We start from the raw sequence: 20,168 nt of genomic DNA on the forward strand, positions 1-20,168 counted from the left end.
AAAGGAACACTTGGATATAAAAGTCTAAACAAACAAGATGTTAAAGATAGAACATCTTACAACAACCAACTTAAAGGTCATTAAAAATGAGATGGAAAAGAAAACTTGACTAAAAGTTGAAAAAAACAAGATGTTAAGTGGTTAAGCTCCTACAAGACATTTAAAAATAGCTAAGAATGCAATGTGAAAGAACATTGAAGTAAATGATGAAAATAAAATAGTGATAGAAAGTATAGCTTGAGAAGGATAAATATTGGTTGAAACAAATTAATGAGATGTATGGGTGTTGAACAACTAAGTAAACCAACATTACGATATTCGTAAATAGTATTGCACACAACGCACCGATGGTTTTGGGATATATTGTATAAACTACTCCAAAAAGGTACTCTTACACCAATGATTTTGGGATATAGTATGTGCAATATTCCACATGTTATTGTGCAGATGATTGCACATATTACACCAACATGTATCGAGCAATATTACACATATTACAACTAAACACCAGGGGGCGATGTAGGTATTGTGCACAAGCACATAACCTTGCCCACCATGTTGATCCAAGGTCTTTGACGTTAAGATGAGAAATGAGAATGAAAAACTAGAAGATATGATGCAATGTGAATGGTGAGGGATGTGACATTGATCGTGGCACTTGTTTTGGCCAGATCACTAGGACGAGGGACAAATTTATGGAGTGACAATATTGTGAGTAATGCGAGTCGACAATATTTATGAGGCATGCTCTAGGTAGTATATGGAGTTGACAATATTGCCGTGTTTTTCATATAATGGAGTCATTCGAAGAGGTGGAAGGACATGGAACGAGAGAGGCCCATAATGCCTTTGAACACCAATTTCTTGTTATTGGGTTTCGAGTCATCGACATAGATTTCATGGATGGGTACCCAGAGGCCCAATTCCTTGGCTTTCACACCTTTGATGTTGGACATGCGTCCTTTCGTGATGTTGGATGTGATGATGGTATCGTAGGAGCACATCCGGTCGGCTTTCGCGAAATGGTGGCGTTGCCCACCACGTGTGACGGTCCACGAGAACCCAGTTTCTTCGACGAACCCACTCTCGACAATGTCCTTGAGGGGTAGCATGTTCTCCGGGAGGCCCATTTCTCGGAAAAGCAGCACCGTCCTCTCCATGAACTCGGATTGCCCTTTGAATATCACCGCCTTCTCTCGGAGCTCCGGGAAAGCGAGGGGAGCAGCAGGACTAGGACTCGGACTAGGACTAGGTGGGGGTGGCAGTGTGGATGTCACTACCGCTTGTTCTTGCATCACAACAGCCATTTTTTTTGCTATGTGATTCTACTTCTTTTTCCTTTCTTTCTTTCTTTCCTTCCTTTCTCTGTCTTTCAGCTCTATCCCTCTCTTTGATGTTTACATTGTCTCGTCCCATCCTTTTTATGCATGGACTTCCTCATCAACCTTCGCTTTCTTGCTTTTATTACTTGCCTGCTTTTCCCCCTTTCCAATCACCTAATGGCTTTATGCCCTTTCTAGTTTACCTAAGGAGTTATGAATGCAACAAACATATCCCAACATAAACGCTAGTGGGGAATTAGATGAAAGACATTGATTGTTGTGTGCCCTAACTATGCTCGACACCAAATCTCCATATATCCATAGCGAACATCATTTATAATATAGCTTTGTCATAGGTATGGAGACGTCCAAACTCTAGGTCCTAAAGTGTATGGAGGCACACTTTACCGTAGGTATGGAGACGGCCAAACTCTAATTGCGTGCATGGATGCACATGCTCCGAGAAAACTGTCTTTATTAGTTGGCCCAATTCCATCTTCATGTGTGAAAGCATATATTACGAAGTTATGAGGAAATACCAATAACATTGTAGGGAGCTATGTAGGGAGCTAGCTGAAGCTACACTACTTTAACAATTATCTTGGCTTTGTTTGAAAACTTGAGAAATTTTTCGATAAAGGAAGGCACCGTTTTCGTGACTAATCATGTGACTACGCAATTAATAGGTACTAATACTAAAGTTATAATGACAATATAGAGTCATTAATTGGTTGAGTGGCGATGGGGAGTAACAAAGAGAACAATATGGATTTAGTAGAGAAGCTAATCTTGGCCAATACAAGTTAACCTACTTGCAAAATATTGGCCAAATACAAAGAGTACTTTACACATCCCTTTGAGGCCCAAGTCAGTTAGGTGGTAACTAATGGGATTAAATAGCATTATATGCAATGCACAAAATGTGGATACATCCAATAACCATGGATTTACTATTTATCTATCTATCTATCTATCTATTTAATTTCTATCTATAAATGTGTGGCAATTTACATTCAAAATTTACCATTCCCCTTGTCCTTGTCCTTATTGAACCTAAGATTGCTTTACAACTTACATACAATCACAAGAAAAGTACCAAAATCTTAGCCATCGTGTGTTGTAACTTGGAATCCAACTTGAAATCAAAGAACTCTTGCACATACAAGTTTGCCCAAGGCCCAAAAACGAAATGTGTGGTTCTCAAGAAAATGAAAACTTCTCTAGAGTGAGAAATATGCCACATAATGCACATGGTTTTAAGGAGTGAATCCAATTTTGAGTAGGGGTTAAGTATTTGTCTCGTTTCAAATTCAAGTGTTCTTTACGAGAAGGGGATAAATCTTTAGTATAATATATCTATGCACCATTAATTAGGATGGGGAGGTTGCTCATTAAATGGAACAATTCAATACATATATGGAGTTTTGCTCTACATAGCCAATTTAGGAACAAGATGTTGAGTTCTAGATTAATGAAATTTAAGAAGAAACGTTTTGGAAGATGGGATACGTTCATGATCTCTTAATACATTCCACTGGAATGAGCCTCTTTCACAACCCAAACGTATCACAATTTGGAGAAATGTGGAGGCTTGTGGTTCAGATATTATTGTATTCAAAAAATAATATGTTATAAAGATTTACAAACTTCAGTTAAGATTCATCCCAAGGCGCTATTATCCGTCAAATTTGATTTGGTATAACCATTGATTATGACTTGGAGAGTCAAACACAAGAAAATAGAAACTATTCTCAAAAGTAGTTTGATAGTTACTTGTGCCACAAATATTCTATCTAGCGGTAGTAATGCATCAAAGAAGTTAGATTTAGTGTCTAACTAATAGGTGGAATCTGAGTAAATAGATGGATTAACTACTTGCAATTTATTTGAAACATAACTTCTTAGCTTTGAATTTATAAGTCCATGGTAAGGAAATTTTCTGTCATGAAGATTAGGATCTTGTAATCATGAAACTTGAGGGTAACTTTATTACCTTTTTCAATGAAGTCTAGATATCACACTGTATAGCAATAGTCTACCTTGTCTTCTTACAATATGGTCAACAATAAACAATTGATGGCAACAACAAATATGTAGTATCTATGTCAAGTAGCTTCACATGCAAAAGTTAGAGCCACATACAGGAATTAAAGGATCAAGGCACAATTAATCTTCTAATTGTACATAATTACCACCCATCTATCACGAACATATATACATATATATTTTTAATTTATATATACACACACACGCACACACATACATAATTAACCATAATGCGTGATATATATAGATAGATATATATATGGAGAGAGAGAGAGAGAGAGAGAGAGAGAGTAAATGTCTAAGTTGGACCCATGATATGGTCTTACCATTAAGTAATTTATGGATATTTGAGAATTGAAAATTGGTTGGAATCCTTACCGCAATAGCTTAACCATGCCCAAAAATACATAATACAATCATTACCCAACCATAACATTGTGTTTCATGCCTAACACATGCATGTTATGATGCATGAATCCTAAGAAACAATTGAGCACATGCAACACAAAGGTTACAATCATAAAGCCACAGATGCACATCCTTAAGGAATATGTTGATATCTCACATGTTTATGTGCACCGGTACACATTAGATCAACATGTGATATGTAATCTCCCTCAATATCAGTTGTTCTGTTGGATAACAAAATCATAATATGAGCTTACCATCTTATATAAGCTTTCAATATATTTATACATTCTAAGTTAATAGGAAGCTTAGAATGATTACGGTCAGCCACGTACTTATTCCATTATAATGCGTCAACTCTTTGTTAGATTTTTCACAAAACATCATAGTGTAATCGTCCTTCACACTAAATTAATCATGGCAGTCACAAAAAAGGTCATGCATAAAACAAGTTGAGCCATTTATAGCACGGGACTAGCATGTAATATCTTCTTAGAAAAGCTCCACCTCATGCTCATGTAGAGAAATATTATTTGTCTTTCCCATAGAAGTAGTGAAGAACTATGATTTACTCCATTAGGACATCAAAAATATTTTGTACTTTTATATTACCCTAGCCATAAAACTATCCCAATGTAACATGAAATGGAACAATTGAGTTCCTTCTGGGTTTGCACATAACATTCACAACTGTAAATTTTTATAACTGATGGATGGAGTTTTGTTTTTGGAAGAAAAAAAAAACTATCGTTATTCGTGTTGTGAAACATGCTTCAATCAACACAGATAGATTGAAAAAGCTAGAAAGCGGTCTAGACGTATTTTGCAAGCAATCCAATGCCATGATCAATTGGCACAAATCTTGTGCAATATGGCTCTCTCATGATGCACATCCTGCGTGGCACCCAGATCCCGCTTTCAAGTGGATCAATCAAGGTGAGAGCACCAAATAGTTGGGTTTCCAAATTGGGTTCAACATACCTCCGGAGACTATGATTACACCAGTTATTCACTCCATACGACAAAAGTTAATACATTGGAGTTCGAAAAAACTCTCGCTAGCGGGGCACATCATAGAGGCAAACCAAGTATTACTCGCGACAGCATGGTACAGCCTATCATGCTGGACAATCTCCAAGGAAAGTATACTGTACGACTGGTACGCAAGGAAGATCATGCAACTCGGGCCAAGGTGGCGTGGCCTATACTCACATCACCTAAGTCGAGAGGAGGATTGGGTCTTATTGATCCCCTCTCACAATCAAAAGCCCTATTCGCCAAATTTGTGGTGTGAGGACTCCAATTAGGGAATGACTGCTAGAAAATGTTATTGCGGTTACGCTTCACTTACTTTAGGCCACGAAAAGGGACCAATTGGGCCCCCCAAACTAGATGAATTCTAAACATGGATCTCAAACCTAGTTTCTCCCGCCAACTAGAGGATAGATTTAGTGCAACCATGTGGAAAGCGTGGTGTGACATTAGATGAGGACTCAAGTGCGATCAACCCAATTTCGAACCTGTCTGGCTCAGTCAACGTATCCTTTGGAACCCATGTATTAGGGATGAATCTAATCAACTAATTGGATCAAGTAAGGGGTTGTCATGGGGTACATGTCGGAAGGTCGAGGAAAAAGTATAGAATGTTGGAGACGGTTTATGTCATTGCCAATACAAGACCAAGCCAACATCCTCCATGGAATCAGGGGTGAATGGGCTATGAGATCTGAAATCATTAATGCTCTATTGATTAGGGAAGCAGATCCTCAAAGGACGACAACAGAGAATTGGATAGACTACAAGGAGGAGGGCTCTTTGCTCCCAAGAGGTAGGGACACACCGGACAGGATCGAAGGCTCTGAACTGCAAGACAACGAGACATCAACACAGCGTAAGGCAATTCGAGTACTAGCATATACTGGGCATAAATGGATTGTAGATCCTAATCCGATCGTACAACCAGATTGGCACATATGTACTCATGAAAACACATGGCTACATAAGGTCAGTTGGGACCCTTCGCAATGGACATGTGTGATCCTTACGCGGGGCAAGGAAGCAAACCTATCCCTTTCTTTCAATTCACAACTAAACGGGGTCGCCATATTATAGCCGTTCAATCTGCCCGAGATCCGGTTGCTGAAAAGGTCTAGAAAACATATCATGTTCCTAACACAATTATCACCAAGTTTTGGCAGAAACTTTGGAAACAACAACACGCGAGGTGAATCACCACTTTCCAATGGCTATTAATACATAAGTCACTACCGGTTGGTGCATGGCAATGTGGGAACTTCAGCTCTCCTAATTGTGTAGCGTGTCCAAATGTAGTAGAATCAATACAACACGCTCTATGGGACTGCCCAGAGTCCCATCGAATATGGCGGGAGGTTGGCTGCTTATTGCAATTATGCCAGGTGCAAGGCTCAATCAAGTGGGGGAATGTATGTTGGCTATCATGGTAGGCCCCAGTTGACAGATGTGAGCATCAGGAAGAGGGGATGACTTTGGTTATAAAAGCACAAGAGGTTTTTTTCTCCACCATTGACAATGTCTACTCAACTCCTATCAATGCCAAATCTCAAGTTGTGTTGGAATTGGTCAACCCAATAACTCTTTAGATTCTATGGAAACAACGATGTAGACGGGTCTTCTCCAACCAAACCGTGCAGCCAATAGTGTTAATTCAAGAGATATGGAGTGAAGTGGTAGCCACTCTAAAGAGCCAATATGATGGCCTCAAGGGTGACTCTGATGGAGTTGAAAGACAACGACTAGCCTTCATCCAACAATGGTCGTCCTCCCCCTTTACTGAGTCAGTGGGAATCCACATAAGATGGACCTATCGTGTCCCTACAGGGATTTGTATATACTAATCTCATTTGTAAAATTTTATAACTAATGAATGGAGTTTTTTTGGAAAAAAAAAACATGAAGCACTTCAAACAAGTGTAACAATGAAGTGGAGGATCTAGGTGCAATAAATAGGATCTACAAGGTTACGCATTTGTATGGAGATGAATGAAGTGTCGTACATCAATGAGAATAAACATCAATTTTTCTTCCTCTCTCATCACCACTTCTACAACACTCTTTATTACATCATTGTCTCCCCATGTTCTTAACGTATGAGCTTGGAAGAGGTGGAAAATCAAAAGAGCGAAATCGAGTAGAGAATGCCGTCCATATCAAAATGAAATTGGAAACCAGTAAAATGTTAAGCCCAATATATCCTTTGTCTTAGTTTTTATTTGAACAAACACGAGAGAATGCATTATCGAGCCTTATGTACTATACTTTTCAATTTGGAGCATTTATTCAACACCACTTTCAAACTTGTTGGTTTCACCTTGAAACGTGCTTACCCTAAGCATCTCCATTTACTAGAGTAGAAGATGAACACTAAAATTCACCAGTTGAGGATTGTTGTAGAAATAAAAATGCTTAGATTTACTACCTCCATCAAAAAGTTTTTTATTGTAATGATATGATAACTTTATAGTACTAATCTTTAATTGTAAGAATATCCATAATTTGTATGGTAGACACATTCTACATCTATCAAAACATTGAGGAGTCTCACTTGTGTTTTAAAGTTTGGGAAACCTCGAAATATTATAGCATTACAGTATATATTCCAATTGAATAAGGTAGCCCTGACACGAACCCCTTTCCTCTTTATGTGCCCTTTAAACAATGTTTAGAACAAGAAATAAAATCAGTTAAAATAAAAGACATGTGAAAACTATTGGGTTACATTACTCCTAATTTATCATCTATCATTATTATTTAGGAGTGACCATTTTCTAACATGAACCTTCATTGTTTGGTATATTTCGTATTACTAACATTCACTTTTACCAATGGTATCAATAAAGCATCATTCCAAGGTCAACATGATCAAGTGTTGTATCACCACTTTAATTGCCCCATTGTATCAAGGGTAGCATTGAATCTACCCTTTCTAGTCCCATTATTCTCACCATATACCCATGGGCCAAGTTTTATATATTTTGCAATTCGTAACAATAAGTTGATGGGATGACAAATGTTGTTAATTTATTATTATCAAGTTAATCAAATAATTAGAATGGTGAGTTAAAAGGCATTGATACCATTTTTGGGAAAAAAAACAACGATACCGCTGAATCCACAAATGGAGACTGATAAACCCGAAATATGGCAATTGGTAAGCAGTATCACAATTTGGTATATTTGGAAGGCTCGATGTCTAAAGGTATTCCAAAATGTGACGGAAAGACTTGCCCAAATAAATTATGGGATTTGGACAGAGGTTCTTTAGATAACATAAAAGGTAATACGCAACTAGCAGAGCTCAAATGATTGGAGTTTCATGCCATATGGAACAAAGGCATATTTTATAGACAGATTTCTAATAAGGTGGAGTGGTTCTACAGTCTACTCTATACCAATGTATTTATTTAAGTTGATGATTAGAATTTAGAAAAGGGATTCACTACCAAAAGGTGTTATCTTGTATGTATAGGTATATTATCTTTTATGTATATCCTTAGGGCATTTCTTAATACTAATGTAGTATCTTTGTTGGGAAAAAATGATTAATCCATTAATGGATTAATAAAAACATAACAATATATTCACAAGTTAAAATGTGCATGACTAATTTAGTAGTTATTGGATTAATTAAAAATAATTAATGACACTAATTAATTAAAATAGAGAGGACTTACTTTAGACATAATAGAGTTAGTGATGAAATAAGCGGTGAAGTTAGATGAAATTAAGTAATTCTTCTCACTAATACTAAATTTAATAAAGTTATTCATCCACTAAAGTGCTCAATTGGAACCAATGGAAGTTTTACCAATAGTTTTATTATATTACACTTTTAACTAGTGATATAAGTCATTCTTCCCATAAAAAGCTAGATTATAAAATGGTACTAAGTTACGAAATCTTTTACTAGAGCTTTAATATTACAATGATTAGATTAAGTAAGACATGGGAGGGAGGGACTTTTCACCTAGGTTGGTATATCATGCTTTAGCCTTTAACTAGGGAAGTGTAATTCATCCCTTAAAGTTCCATATTTAAAAATAATTAAAAATTTGGGGAATCTTTTACAAGTGCTTGCGAAACTATGCCAAAGAAAAACATTATTTCAATATTGTTCCTTAACAGGTGAGAAGTTATTCATTCCATAAAGTGCCACATTAGAATAAATAAAACATCGGGAAAATGTTTCCTTCAATTGATAAATGACGACATAAGTAGCAAAAAGTCACTCATCCCATAAAGCGCCATACTCAAGGAAGTACAATTTTAGGGAATCCTTTACCTCTTAATATGGGGGACACAATGTCACAATTTGATATTTTTCCCTAGGATCAATTAAGACAAGTTGGAAATTTAATTATTTGGTGATTTACAAGATATTTTGTCGAGTTTTAAAGTCTCAAGAGGGGAAATTTTCATATTGTCTATTACGATGTGCTTCCCACTAGCATGAGCCCTAGTTCACCTCAAACCGAACCAAACCATTAAGCCATGACTTAACAATTTATCGAGTTCAATAAAATTAGATATTTTGGTTTGGTTCTGACACTCAAGTTGGTTTAATGGTTTATCAGTCTTTTTTATTAACTTTTTTATTCGCCAAATAGTTTAATTTATTTAATATTTAATTAATGTTTTTTTGTTTAATGATTTAATTACTTTAACTTAAATGGTTTCTGAATATAATAGTTTTTTGTTTAATTAATTTGACCTAAATGGTTTGGTTTGGATTTGCAATAAAATGGTTCGGTTTGGTTTCAACTTTTCCTCGAATACTTTGGTTTCACATTTTCCTTCAACGGTTTGGTTTAAATGGCTCGGTAGTTCTTAAATTGGATTTGTTTATGTATAAATGATTAGCTTTTGTTTTAAGGCCAATAAAAACAAACTAGGCCCATACCTACATCCCATTAAGATTTAATCTTTCCTTACCGTAGAGAGAATGTTCACTAGTTTTAGAAGTTCTTTATCAAAACCTAAGAGTAATTATTCGCTAAGATTTAATAGTTGCACCATGTGGCCTTTCATACATTGACACTTGAAATGTTTTAAAATCTATTTATCTTGGAATTTTGTAGCCTTCACTTTTTGTAATAGTGAGAGGAGAAGATCATTTCTTATGGTTTGGTGTCAAATTGCTATCTTTGTAAAGTGTATACCCTTATTGTATGAGTCCATATCTTGAAACTTGTGTTATGGTCATGAGCAAAAATACTACATGTAGTTATTGTTGATTGGAGTGTTCGTGCATATTACAAACATGTGTATGTCAACGACCCTCAACCCATTTCACAAAACAAGAAAATTAAATCTATTAAATATGTTCATATGTTGTAAACGATTGTACCATTAACAAGGTTGTAAACGATTGTCCTTGTTGCCTTGACAGTCCATTAAGGACTTTAGATGGTCCTGCCAACTCTTTGCATGGTCGAATGTTTTATAAATCTACAATAGTAATTGCCACGAAAATTACAAAGCCTTTTAATTGTACCAAGTAAGGTCTTGGGGTTCGATTTTGAGCTTATTGTTTATAATTTTGGTTTTTAAGTTGTGGATTTGTACCCTAGGAATGTGTGGGTAATCGACACGCTCCCCATGTTCTTTGTCCAAAGACATTAAAACGATCAACGTTGGAATCGTGTAGAGCCCATGCCAACGAGGACCAAATAAATACTCATGGTTTTATTTTTATTTTTTGGTTATTGCCACACACCCCAAAAAACAAAAGCCAAAGACTAGTAAACGAGTCAAAAATACACACAGGCAGGCACACACAAAAAAGAAGCAAAGAGGGATTCAGAAGTAGCAGGGCAATTGGGCGGAACAGAGCAAAAAGCAAAAAGCAAAAAGCAAAAGCAATTAATTCCCTCCTCAAAGATTGAACAGGGCAAGAGCAATCTCTCTCTCTCCCTCCCTCCCTCCCCATCGCTGGTGTGTCTCACCATGGCCTCTACTGTTAACATGGATGTGCTCTTGAACAAGGAACCCGCTGTGCTGTCCGGTACTATCGCAAAGACGAAGATCGTGTGCACATTGGGCCCGAAATCCCGAGATGTTCCTGTCATCGAGAGCCTCCTCCGCGCGGGCATGAATGTTGCTCGCTTCAATTTCTCCCATGGCACTCATGATTATCATCAAGAGACCCTGGATAACCTCCATATTGCCCAACACAACACCCAGCTCATGTGTGCAGTCATGCTTGACACCAAGGTAAAAACAATGACATCCCTCAAAAGAAATTTAAAGGAATTTCCTTTCATGTGAGCCTAGATTTTTGTGTTTTGTTTCAACTTAGCACCAATCACAAGAAGCCTTTGCACATGTTCACACTCTGATTTCTCCGGACATCATGGAATTTGATTCTATCCTATAATGGTCCTTGGATTATGGATTGGACATTATGGATTGAATTCAGTTCCATTGATCCACAAGACATAATTTGTAGAATTGAATATTTCCAGTCCCCCTATGATCCACAAGACATTATTCGATTCCATCACTATGATTTCGAGGAAATTGTGTATTCCATCCAAGACTAGAATTAGGCCCTGCTTGAGCAATGCTACATATACCTCACTTTAGGCCAAGGCAGTTCCAACTTCCAATCATAACCTAAGTACATATTAGGTGGGAGGCTCACCTAAAACAGCTGATCCTAATGTTGAACTATGTGGGATTAAATTAAAATCTCTAAATTGATGGATTCTTTCAATTTGATTGTGGAGCAGGGCCCCGAAATTCGAACCGGATTCTTGGAGGATGGTAAGCCCATTCAGTTGATCAAAGGGCAAGAGCTAACCATTTCCACAGACTATGGCCTCAAGGGGAACTCGAAAATGATAGCGATGAGCTACAAGAAATTGGCTCATGATTTGACACCGGGTAGCACCATCTTGTGTTCCGATGGCACGATCACATTGTCGGTGCTATCATGCGATGTCACAACGGAGACAGTGAAGGTGAGGTGTGAGAACACCGCGGTTTTGGGAGAACGGAAGAATGTGAATCTGCCCGGGGTGGTTGTTGATCTTCCTACTTTGACAGACAAAGATGTGGATGACATTTTGAACTGGGGAGTGCCCAACAATATCGACATTATCGCCCTTTCATTCGTAAGGAAAGGCTCCGACCTCGTCAGTGTTCGGAAATTGCTCGGACAAAGCGCAAGGAAGATATACCTCATGTCCAAGGTAACAATGTCCTCTGTTTCTTATACCACTAGCTCTATCTTGTGTTTAGGAATTGGCAACGGTTCAGTTTCGGCTTAACCGGTTTGTCTTTGTCCAAACCAAACCGGTTAAGCCTAGACCGGTTTGGGAGTTTCCAAACCTGAACCGAACCGGTTTAGCCAAGCCGATCAAACCTTAACCGACTTGGAAACCAGTTTGGCCCAAATCGGTTCGGTTCGACTCTAGCCATCCCAAACCCCAAACTGAGCTCAAACTGGTTAAGGAAGCTCAAGCCTACACCGAACCGCCAAACCGTTTAAAACGATTTAATGGTTTGGTGTAGGCTTGAACTGATCGGTTGCCAATTCCTACTTGTGTTCCAATTTTGCCTAGCGTTCATTCGGATACATTGGAGTGTATTATATGCTAATTGTAGTACTGGGATCCTGACTAGTAGCAAATCGGGCCAAATATAGTTAGTTCGATCTAATTACCTGAATATATACTCTTCCTTTGGCAGATAGAGAATCAAGAAGGCTTGATCAATTTCGACGAAATTTTAAGGGAATCCGATGCGATCATGGTGGCTCGGGGTGATCTCGGCATGGAAATACCGGTTGAGAAGATATTCCTGGCACAAAAGATGATGATATACAAGTGCAATGCTGTGGGCAAGCCAGTCGTGACGGCCACACAAATGCTGGAGTCGATGATAAAGTCGCCTCGTCCAACACGTGCCGAAGCGACTGACGTGGCAAATGCGGTGCTTGATGGGACTGACGCTGTCATGTTGAGCGGAGAGAGTGCTGCCGGGGCATACCCCGAATTGGCCGTGAAGACGATGGCCAAGATTTGTGCAGAAGCTGAAGCAGCCTTGGACTATGATGCAATATTTAAAGAAGTGATGAAGTCAGTCCCACTCCCAATGAGCCCCCTTGAAAGTGTTGCATCTTCTGCCGTCCGGACCGCTAATAAAGTGAGGGCCGCCCTTATCGTGGTCCTTACTAGAGGCGGAACAACTGCCAAATTGGTAGCAAAATATCGGCCCTCTGTCCCCATCGTGACCGTAGCCGTGCCCATCTTTACTACTGACAACTTAGCATTGGTTTGTAGTGATGAGTCACCGGCTAGGCAAAGTCTAGTCCATCGGGGCCTTATACCACTTCTCGCGGAGGGCTCTGCGAGGTACTCCGATTTGGAATTCACGGATCGGATTCTTAAAGGGGCTTTGCGGACTGCGGTCTCAAGAAAGCTATGCAAGATGGGTGATGCAGTGGTGGCAATCCATAGGATAGGACCTTCTTCGGTTGTGAAGATCATGGAGGTCAAATAAACTCATTGGAAATGGACCCAATGTTTATTTATATGAATGCTTATGTTTCTACCTTGTCCTCAAACATGGTGTCATGAATAAAAAGCCTTTACCATCTTCCTATGCTGCCATATTTTTTACCTTATTCAACCTCTTCCTTTTTGAAGCCTTCCTTATGTTTTCTCTTTAATGAGAAGGGACTGGAGGGTTCAACATTGATGAAGCCCTCTGTTTTTGTAAACTTGTAGGATTTAAGCTTTAACTCAAAGCAAAAATAAAATAAGGGTCATCTTGGTGATGAATGTATGCATAATTGTCAATGCCATTCTAGACTCTGGTCAAACAAGGTACTTGTATTGTTATATTATTGATACTGTATGAGCATTGTACAAACATAGTAGAGTCATATTATTGCATAGTAGACATGAAGCATTCATTGTATGAACATAGTGATGAATCATTAGTACCGATAATGTTGCAGTTACTGATTTACATTGAACATTGTCCAAACATATAAACTGAATTATTGTTATTAGTTACAACATTCAAAAGGTTGGCATTGTCCATGGTTATTAATGACCTCAACTTAGCAACTCAACAATAATATTATCAAATAGCATAAAACGATAGATATAGTAGTAACGCACTAATCAAAGGCACACAAACCTTAGTGAGGCTGGACATCAATATTTTTGGTATTGAGGGGAGTACTTCAAACACTTGCCAAGCCCTTTGTTGCCTTTTAGTTAATATATTTTGTCTACAATGATGGTGACCTCCTTATCAAACTCACCTCTTTTTTCAAAACCAAGTGTAGTATACACACCCCCATTATCGAGACTTGCCATAGCAACCTCTCACATTGGATTGAGTACCTCAACCACTTGGTTATGATATTTTTCTTGTTTATCCACATATTATGATCATTATCATCACCTTAACTCATCGTTTTCAGATAACTCATGCATCAATGTATTTTTGAGATACCTTTCATCAACTTTCTTTGTATACAATAGCTGCTAGCTGCTAGTTGAACAACGTTGGGGACACATTTTGTTTTTCTAAATATTATTAAGTAACAAAAGACTCACCCAAACTTATTGAAAGAGTGGATTTCTCAAGGATAAATGAAGGGATCAATCCATTGTATCTAGCATTTGAGCAAGGGGTTTGTCATGACTTCAATTTGACCTGTTCAAATTATCTCCTTGATGAAGTCACATGCTCACACATAAGTCATGCTTTCTCTCTTTTTCGTGTGTGTTGTGTGTATGTGTGCCTTTTATCTTCGAGTTCTTTATGCAAACTTTCTTTTTCTTGACTAAGTAATGGAGGGGTTTTAACTTTTAACGATCATTTCAAAATATTGACACTTTTAGATAGGACAAGCTTTTTTGTACAATAATTGAGGAGGATACGAGGCATAGATTCCTTGCATTTTGAATTAATTGCTTCGCCGTTTGGGCTATTGTGTCATAATTTAGGCATCGCTAACCAAGAAAACATTTGATTGCTCCAAAGGTTTTTCGCATAGGGAGCTATAGAATTAGAAGATTGTATGTGACACTAGCTTAAATATTGGTGTATGGGTTCAATTAGATTTTGAGAAATGGGTTATTTTCACAACACCTTAAGAGCAATAACATTCTCAAATTTGCAAGAAATAGGAGACTTTTTGCCAAAGTAGAAATTGACAATGTGAATCATATGGTAATCTTTAGGCATGGGAGGATGACAGAGAAAGGGTTATTAAGAGATGGGGAATCATGAAGTGTGTGTGTGTGTGTGTGTGTGTGTGTGTGATATGTATTGATGGGTTGCCTCTTATGTCTTCTTTTAAATGTAAGGAGTTTTACCATTAGGGAAACAATTTGGATTTGGGAACATATAAGAGATCCATCCTGTTTTGCTTGTTATGCTACTGGAAGTAAGTTTCCTAAGGCTCAATAAAATTTTGATACTTATACACAAAAAGAAACAATTTCCTAAGGCTCTCTTTTAAATGTAAGGAGTTTTACCATTAGGGAAACAATTTGGATTTGGAACAGAAAAGAGATCCATCTTGTTTTGCTTGTTATGCTAATGGAAGTAAGTTTCCTAAGGCTCAATAAAATTTTGATACTTATACAAAGAAAGAAACAATTTCCTAAGGCTCAATATTCAGCTCTCTGTCACAAATCCAATTGCCCGATCTTTGGTTTCAATATAGAAAACAACTTAATTTTCTTCAAAGGTTTGATGGGATAGATCTTGTGCATGCATGGGCTGAAATCCAAAATGAATGTAGCTAGGTTCAAGTTTTCCCACGGTACACATTATTATAATTAAGGACCCTTGATAACACCACCAAACGATCCAACTTAGCACGACTAGTGTGTGGCTCAAATAAGCTCCTATGTGCAGTCATGCGTAATTTCGTATATTGCTTGAAATGCACACACCACAACAAAATGCTTGGACATGCTCATATCATGATTTCCTTGAACATCATGGATCCGATTTGGTTCCCTTATGATCTACATTATTGAATTTGGTTCATGAAATTTGAATACTATAATCCCAATATGACCCTTGGGTTTTTTTGATAGAGTTCTACTGCATCAATACGATTCCGAGGAAATTTTAGTTTTACCTTCATTTGCAAAACATGCACAAAGGCCAAACTTTTCAGAAGTCCACACCACTATAAAAGACTAAAGGCCACTAGGGCAAATTGGCCTACATTTACCATGACTTCAACTTACTCTATTCAAATTGAGTCACATGCATCTCATTATCATTTAGTGAGTGCATGTGCTTTTCATTTTGTTAAGTTATTTATGCACACTTTCTTTTTCTTCGAGGATAACAAGTTATGTTCCCAAGTTTGCTCATGAGTACATACATGGCCAATTTAACCACTACGTTTTTCAATATGCTAGCATAAGCCAATATATCGAAATTGCCAATTATTTGAGAGAAAACACATGAAAATAAATGTAGTCATTCAATGTTGTTGAGATATCAAGCTCAACTAGTTTAATCTAGTTAGTCAACACATGTAACTTAGTAGTTACCTAGATCGAATCTAGTTAATTATGTGTTGACCTTAAGCCTTTAAACAGGACCTTGTACTTAAGTGGGATATTCTAGATCCTCCACTCCTTAGTACATTTAATGTAGGACTTACACATAAGTACCTATGTTCTACCCACACATGTGCACCTTTGCACATGGGTTGTATATATACCTCATTGTGGGTATTTTTGTATGTTGATGACACTTTTCAATATAGTCAATCATCCCCCATTTATCTTCGTGTTCATAAGTGTAACTTCCTCTCTCTCTCTCTCTTCCTCTCACACACTCTCACGTGCATATCATACTAATCTTTCGCTGCTTAACGTAACCATATAATTAGTCTCTAATTAACCCTAGTTAATTACCTAATTACTTAACAAATGTCCTAGGTTCATCACCTTCATTTGACATGAATGTCTTCTAGGCTATTAGTGATTTTACAAAGAGTGTAGATACTATATATATCTACATATATGACAACTATTTACTATGTTTATTCTTTGAAAGAAACCAAGGATACTTGACACGGACTGTGAACACCAATGTTTTTAGTTATCCTTTCAAATACAACAATCATTTCAATTTCAAGGATCGTTTTTAACAACTATTTAGGTTGAACTACCTTCAAAGACAGTGTCGATCTTGATAACAACTAATTGACCACCCTCGATAACATGCATATACACACAATCTTTACTAGTGACTCGTTTCTTAAAATTGTTTGCTTAAATTCAAGGTTGAATAAAACAACCAATTGTAAATAGAATAGACATGTAAAAGAAACACGACATTGTTTGTATCTCATCTTTTAGTAACCCATATTGATCACGTGCATAAAAAAAAAAGACAATTTCCTTAAGCTGACCATTTTGAAGGAGAAAAATGTTAATGTGTATGATCTTGACACATTCATTGTATACCCACCTTTGGTACAAGCAATATCACAATCCATTGCGATTGTGCTCTGTATGCAAAGTAATGCAACATGTGCAGGAGAAGATGTTAATGTGTATGATCTTGACCCATTCATTGTATACCCATCTTTGGTACAAGCAATACCACAATCCATTGCGATTGTGCTTTGTTTGTATGCAAAGTAATGTTATTGTTTTTCCACTTTGTGGAGAAAATTACGTCGTCAATTCGCATCGGAAAACACAAACTTTATTAATAACATAAACCAAAGCTACTTATCTTTGATTTGAGAACAATCCACATAAAACCTTTTTTGTAACCAAAGAATAACCTAGTAAGTTGACAATGAGACAAGATGGACAAGTGAAAGCGTTAACATGGTTCTATATAAGGCAATAATTCAAACAAAGCAAATATTATGCAATAGAGGTTGAAGCTACTTTAACGAGAAATCGCGGTGTCCAACATGTACATTGTGTGTGCGTGTGTGTAGAGAGAGAGACATAGAGAGAAGGGGGGGGGGGGGGGGTTATGGGGCCAAATGCCATTTTTATAAGTGACTAGCAATCTTTTGTATCATTGCTTCCATTGAGTGTCTTGGATGGCTATCATTGAACGTTTAAGAAGAATGTACAATACACCACGAATGGTGGTAGATCTTAAAATGTAGTTAGTATTCTAATTTGCCACTTGTAGCAAAGGTCTACATTTGGAGAGTTTTGATTGGGGGATTGCCTTTGGGATTAGCTCTAAAGCGACTGGAAGATAGTACTCATCATTTTATACAATTTCTGATTGCTTGTCAAATTTGGAGTTACGTTTGTCAAATTTGGCAAGTTTTATCGCGATGTTATTTGATGCCTAGACAATGGGTGTTTGCACAATTTATACAAAGTTCACCCAAATTTAGAGATGAAGATTGTTTTCCTATTCCTAAGGTATTGGGAATTGCGTCATAATTGGGATATGCGCAATCCCTTTGTATTTAATAGTAGGCATGGAGTGAACACATATCTACGAAAGTTGGCGGGAGCACTAATGTGGCAATTTTCTTTATTAGAGCAAGTGGAAATTCTTCTATCATTGGAGTGTTTGTCTTTCAAATTGGCAATTCAACATGTTCCACTACCCATGTAGTTAGTGGGTGACCATACATATTCTATTGTGACACCCATTGTAACTTGTGTTTTTCACACACATTTATTAATATAATTCCGTGTTTTGACCGAAAGAGAGGGAGAGAGAGAGATTGGTTAATGCGTCTTTTTGGTTCACTTTGCAAGAGACACGCATGCCCTACTAGGATTCATGTACATTCGAGGAGAAGTTGGTAAAGCTTTTAAAACTCTAGTGTTGTGTATCTCTTGTATACTATCAAATTAGGATATTGAAGAGAGAATTAGGAATCCAATTAGAAAGTTTAACTTTTCAAATAAAAAGAGGTTGATTGGTAATGTGTGTAAAATCCTCCCATTTAATAAAGATATCCATGTTTTGAGAAATATAGTGGAAGTTTTAGAGAGTAAAATGCTAACTTTATAAAGCAAGAAAGTACACCATACAATAAATATTCTTATAGAATGGCCAAAATTTTGAACATAAAGCTACTTGGACGTGGCTCAAAACAAACCTTGGAAAAAGAGAAACCAATACCACGAATTGATGAAAGAAATAAAGTCATATTTATGTGGAGAGAATTGCAGATGCGTACATAAAAATGTCAACCACACCAATCATTACACCCTTGGAGGGATGCACTTTGACAAGCTTGAAGACTATGGAAGCGGTTGGTGCTCTAATGTGCACGCGCACATGCATTCAAAGATTTTACGTCCACGGAATAACTAAGATGGCATGTCATATTACAAAAAGTTTGATACCCTAATACTAACAGAGAGCATTTCCATGGAGATGCATGGGATCACATGCAAAATTAATCGAGGGAGAGAGGGAGAATGAATGAATACAAAACCACACGATTTGAGTGAGAGGCACTTCCCCATTCCGCGATGGATACTATATGTACCTTTTGAGAGAGAGAGAGAGAGAGAGAGAGAGAGAGAGACGTTGGTGGCAAGCTAAATAAAGTAGAGGGAGAAGGAGAGCACCCACGACAAAGGGAGGCGAAAAGAGAGGTGATGTCTCCTTTGCAAAGAGACAAAGGGATCTCAAGAGAGGGATAGAAATGGTGACATCTTGAGAGAAAGAAAGACACATTACTATCTCATCAAGAAGAGGCCTAGTGTGGTGGGGTTACAACGAGAGGGAGAAAGAAAGATATATTAACGTCTTCTAAGACCAAAATTGGCCCATGAGACAATCGGTTTACAAAAAAAATGGGGTTTTTACCCATTTATCGAGAAAGAAAGAAAGATATATTAACGTCTTCTAAGGACAAAATTGGCCCATGAGACAATTGGTTCACAACAAAAAATGGGGTTTTTACCCATTTATCGAGAAAGAAAAAAAGATATATTAACGTCTTCTAAGGCCAAAATTGGCCCATGAGACAATTGGTTTACAACAAAAAATGGGATATTTACCCATTCATCGAAAGTAAAAAATAAAAATAAAAATAGAGTTTTAAGCTAAATGGGTCTAGTAAAAAAAACATGTTTTATAAGGAATGTTCTATAAGGAGAGATAGAGAGATGTCCACCCTCCACCCAGCTAAATGTCCACCCACATGGCCATAGGATATAGCCATGGCCAACAACTATATAACAATTCAATCGAATGAGAGGAGGAGATCACAAGGAAATACGTATGTATGTACGTATACGTATACGTATACCTGTATTTGTGTATGTACGTATGTATGTATGACATCCCATACGCACTCTCTCTCTAGACGCGCTCTCTCTCTCTCAGATTCCTCTCATTGCTCCATCGTTT

At 37.5% G+C, this 20,168-nt stretch overlaps 2 protein-coding genes across 2 annotated transcripts; one reads left to right on the top strand and one right to left on the bottom strand.

Annotated features, from left to right (window-relative positions):
- Positions 1-341: 341 nt before the first annotated feature.
- LOC147868043 (uncharacterized) lies at positions 342-3,788 on the bottom strand. The gene is made up of 3 exons (XM_087315765.1): positions 3,783-3,788; positions 3,612-3,666; positions 342-1,252 (listed from the first exon to the last, which is right to left on the bottom strand). The coding sequence occupies exons 1-3, from the start codon at positions 3,786-3,788 to the stop codon at positions 801-803; spliced, it is 513 nt and encodes a 170-aa protein (XP_087171891.1). The 3' UTR covers positions 342-800.
- A 6,941-nt stretch (positions 3,789-10,729) lies between these two features.
- LOC147868044 (pyruvate kinase, cytosolic isozyme-like) lies at positions 10,730-13,600 on the top strand. Its single transcript, XM_087315976.1, has 3 exons — positions 10,730-11,027; positions 11,546-12,007; positions 12,507-13,600. Exons 1-3 carry the CDS (start codon positions 10,761-10,763, stop codon positions 13,317-13,319), a joined length of 1,542 nt encoding a protein of 513 aa, XP_087172102.1. The 5' UTR covers positions 10,730-10,760; the 3' UTR covers positions 13,320-13,600.
- The last annotated feature ends 6,568 nt before the right edge of the window (positions 13,601-20,168 follow it).

This window comes from Azolla caroliniana, unplaced genomic scaffold (genome assembly GCF_043228905.1).
Source record: "Azolla caroliniana isolate FFs.n. ecotype wild unplaced genomic scaffold, voAzoCaro1.0.p SCAF_2, whole genome shotgun sequence".
Classification (NCBI taxonomy): domain Eukaryota; kingdom Viridiplantae; phylum Streptophyta; class Polypodiopsida; order Salviniales; family Salviniaceae; genus Azolla; species Azolla caroliniana.

Coding starts and splice junctions, on each gene's coding strand:
- LOC147868043 (XM_087315765.1), bottom strand. Junction 1,253..3,611: donor CCATATATATATCTATCTAT/ATATATCACGCA, acceptor TGCCACCCCCAC/CTAGTCCTAGTCCGAGTCCT.
- LOC147868044 (XM_087315976.1), top strand. CDS start 10,761: ATGGCCTCTACTGTTAACATGGATGTGCTCTTGAACAAGGAACCCGCT. Junction 11,028..11,545: donor CAGTCATGCTTGACACCAAG/GTAAAAACAATG, acceptor ATTGTGGAGCAG/GGCCCCGAAATTCGAACCGG. Junction 12,008..12,506: donor AGATATACCTCATGTCCAAG/GTAACAATGTCC, acceptor TTCCTTTGGCAG/ATAGAGAATCAAGAAGGCTT.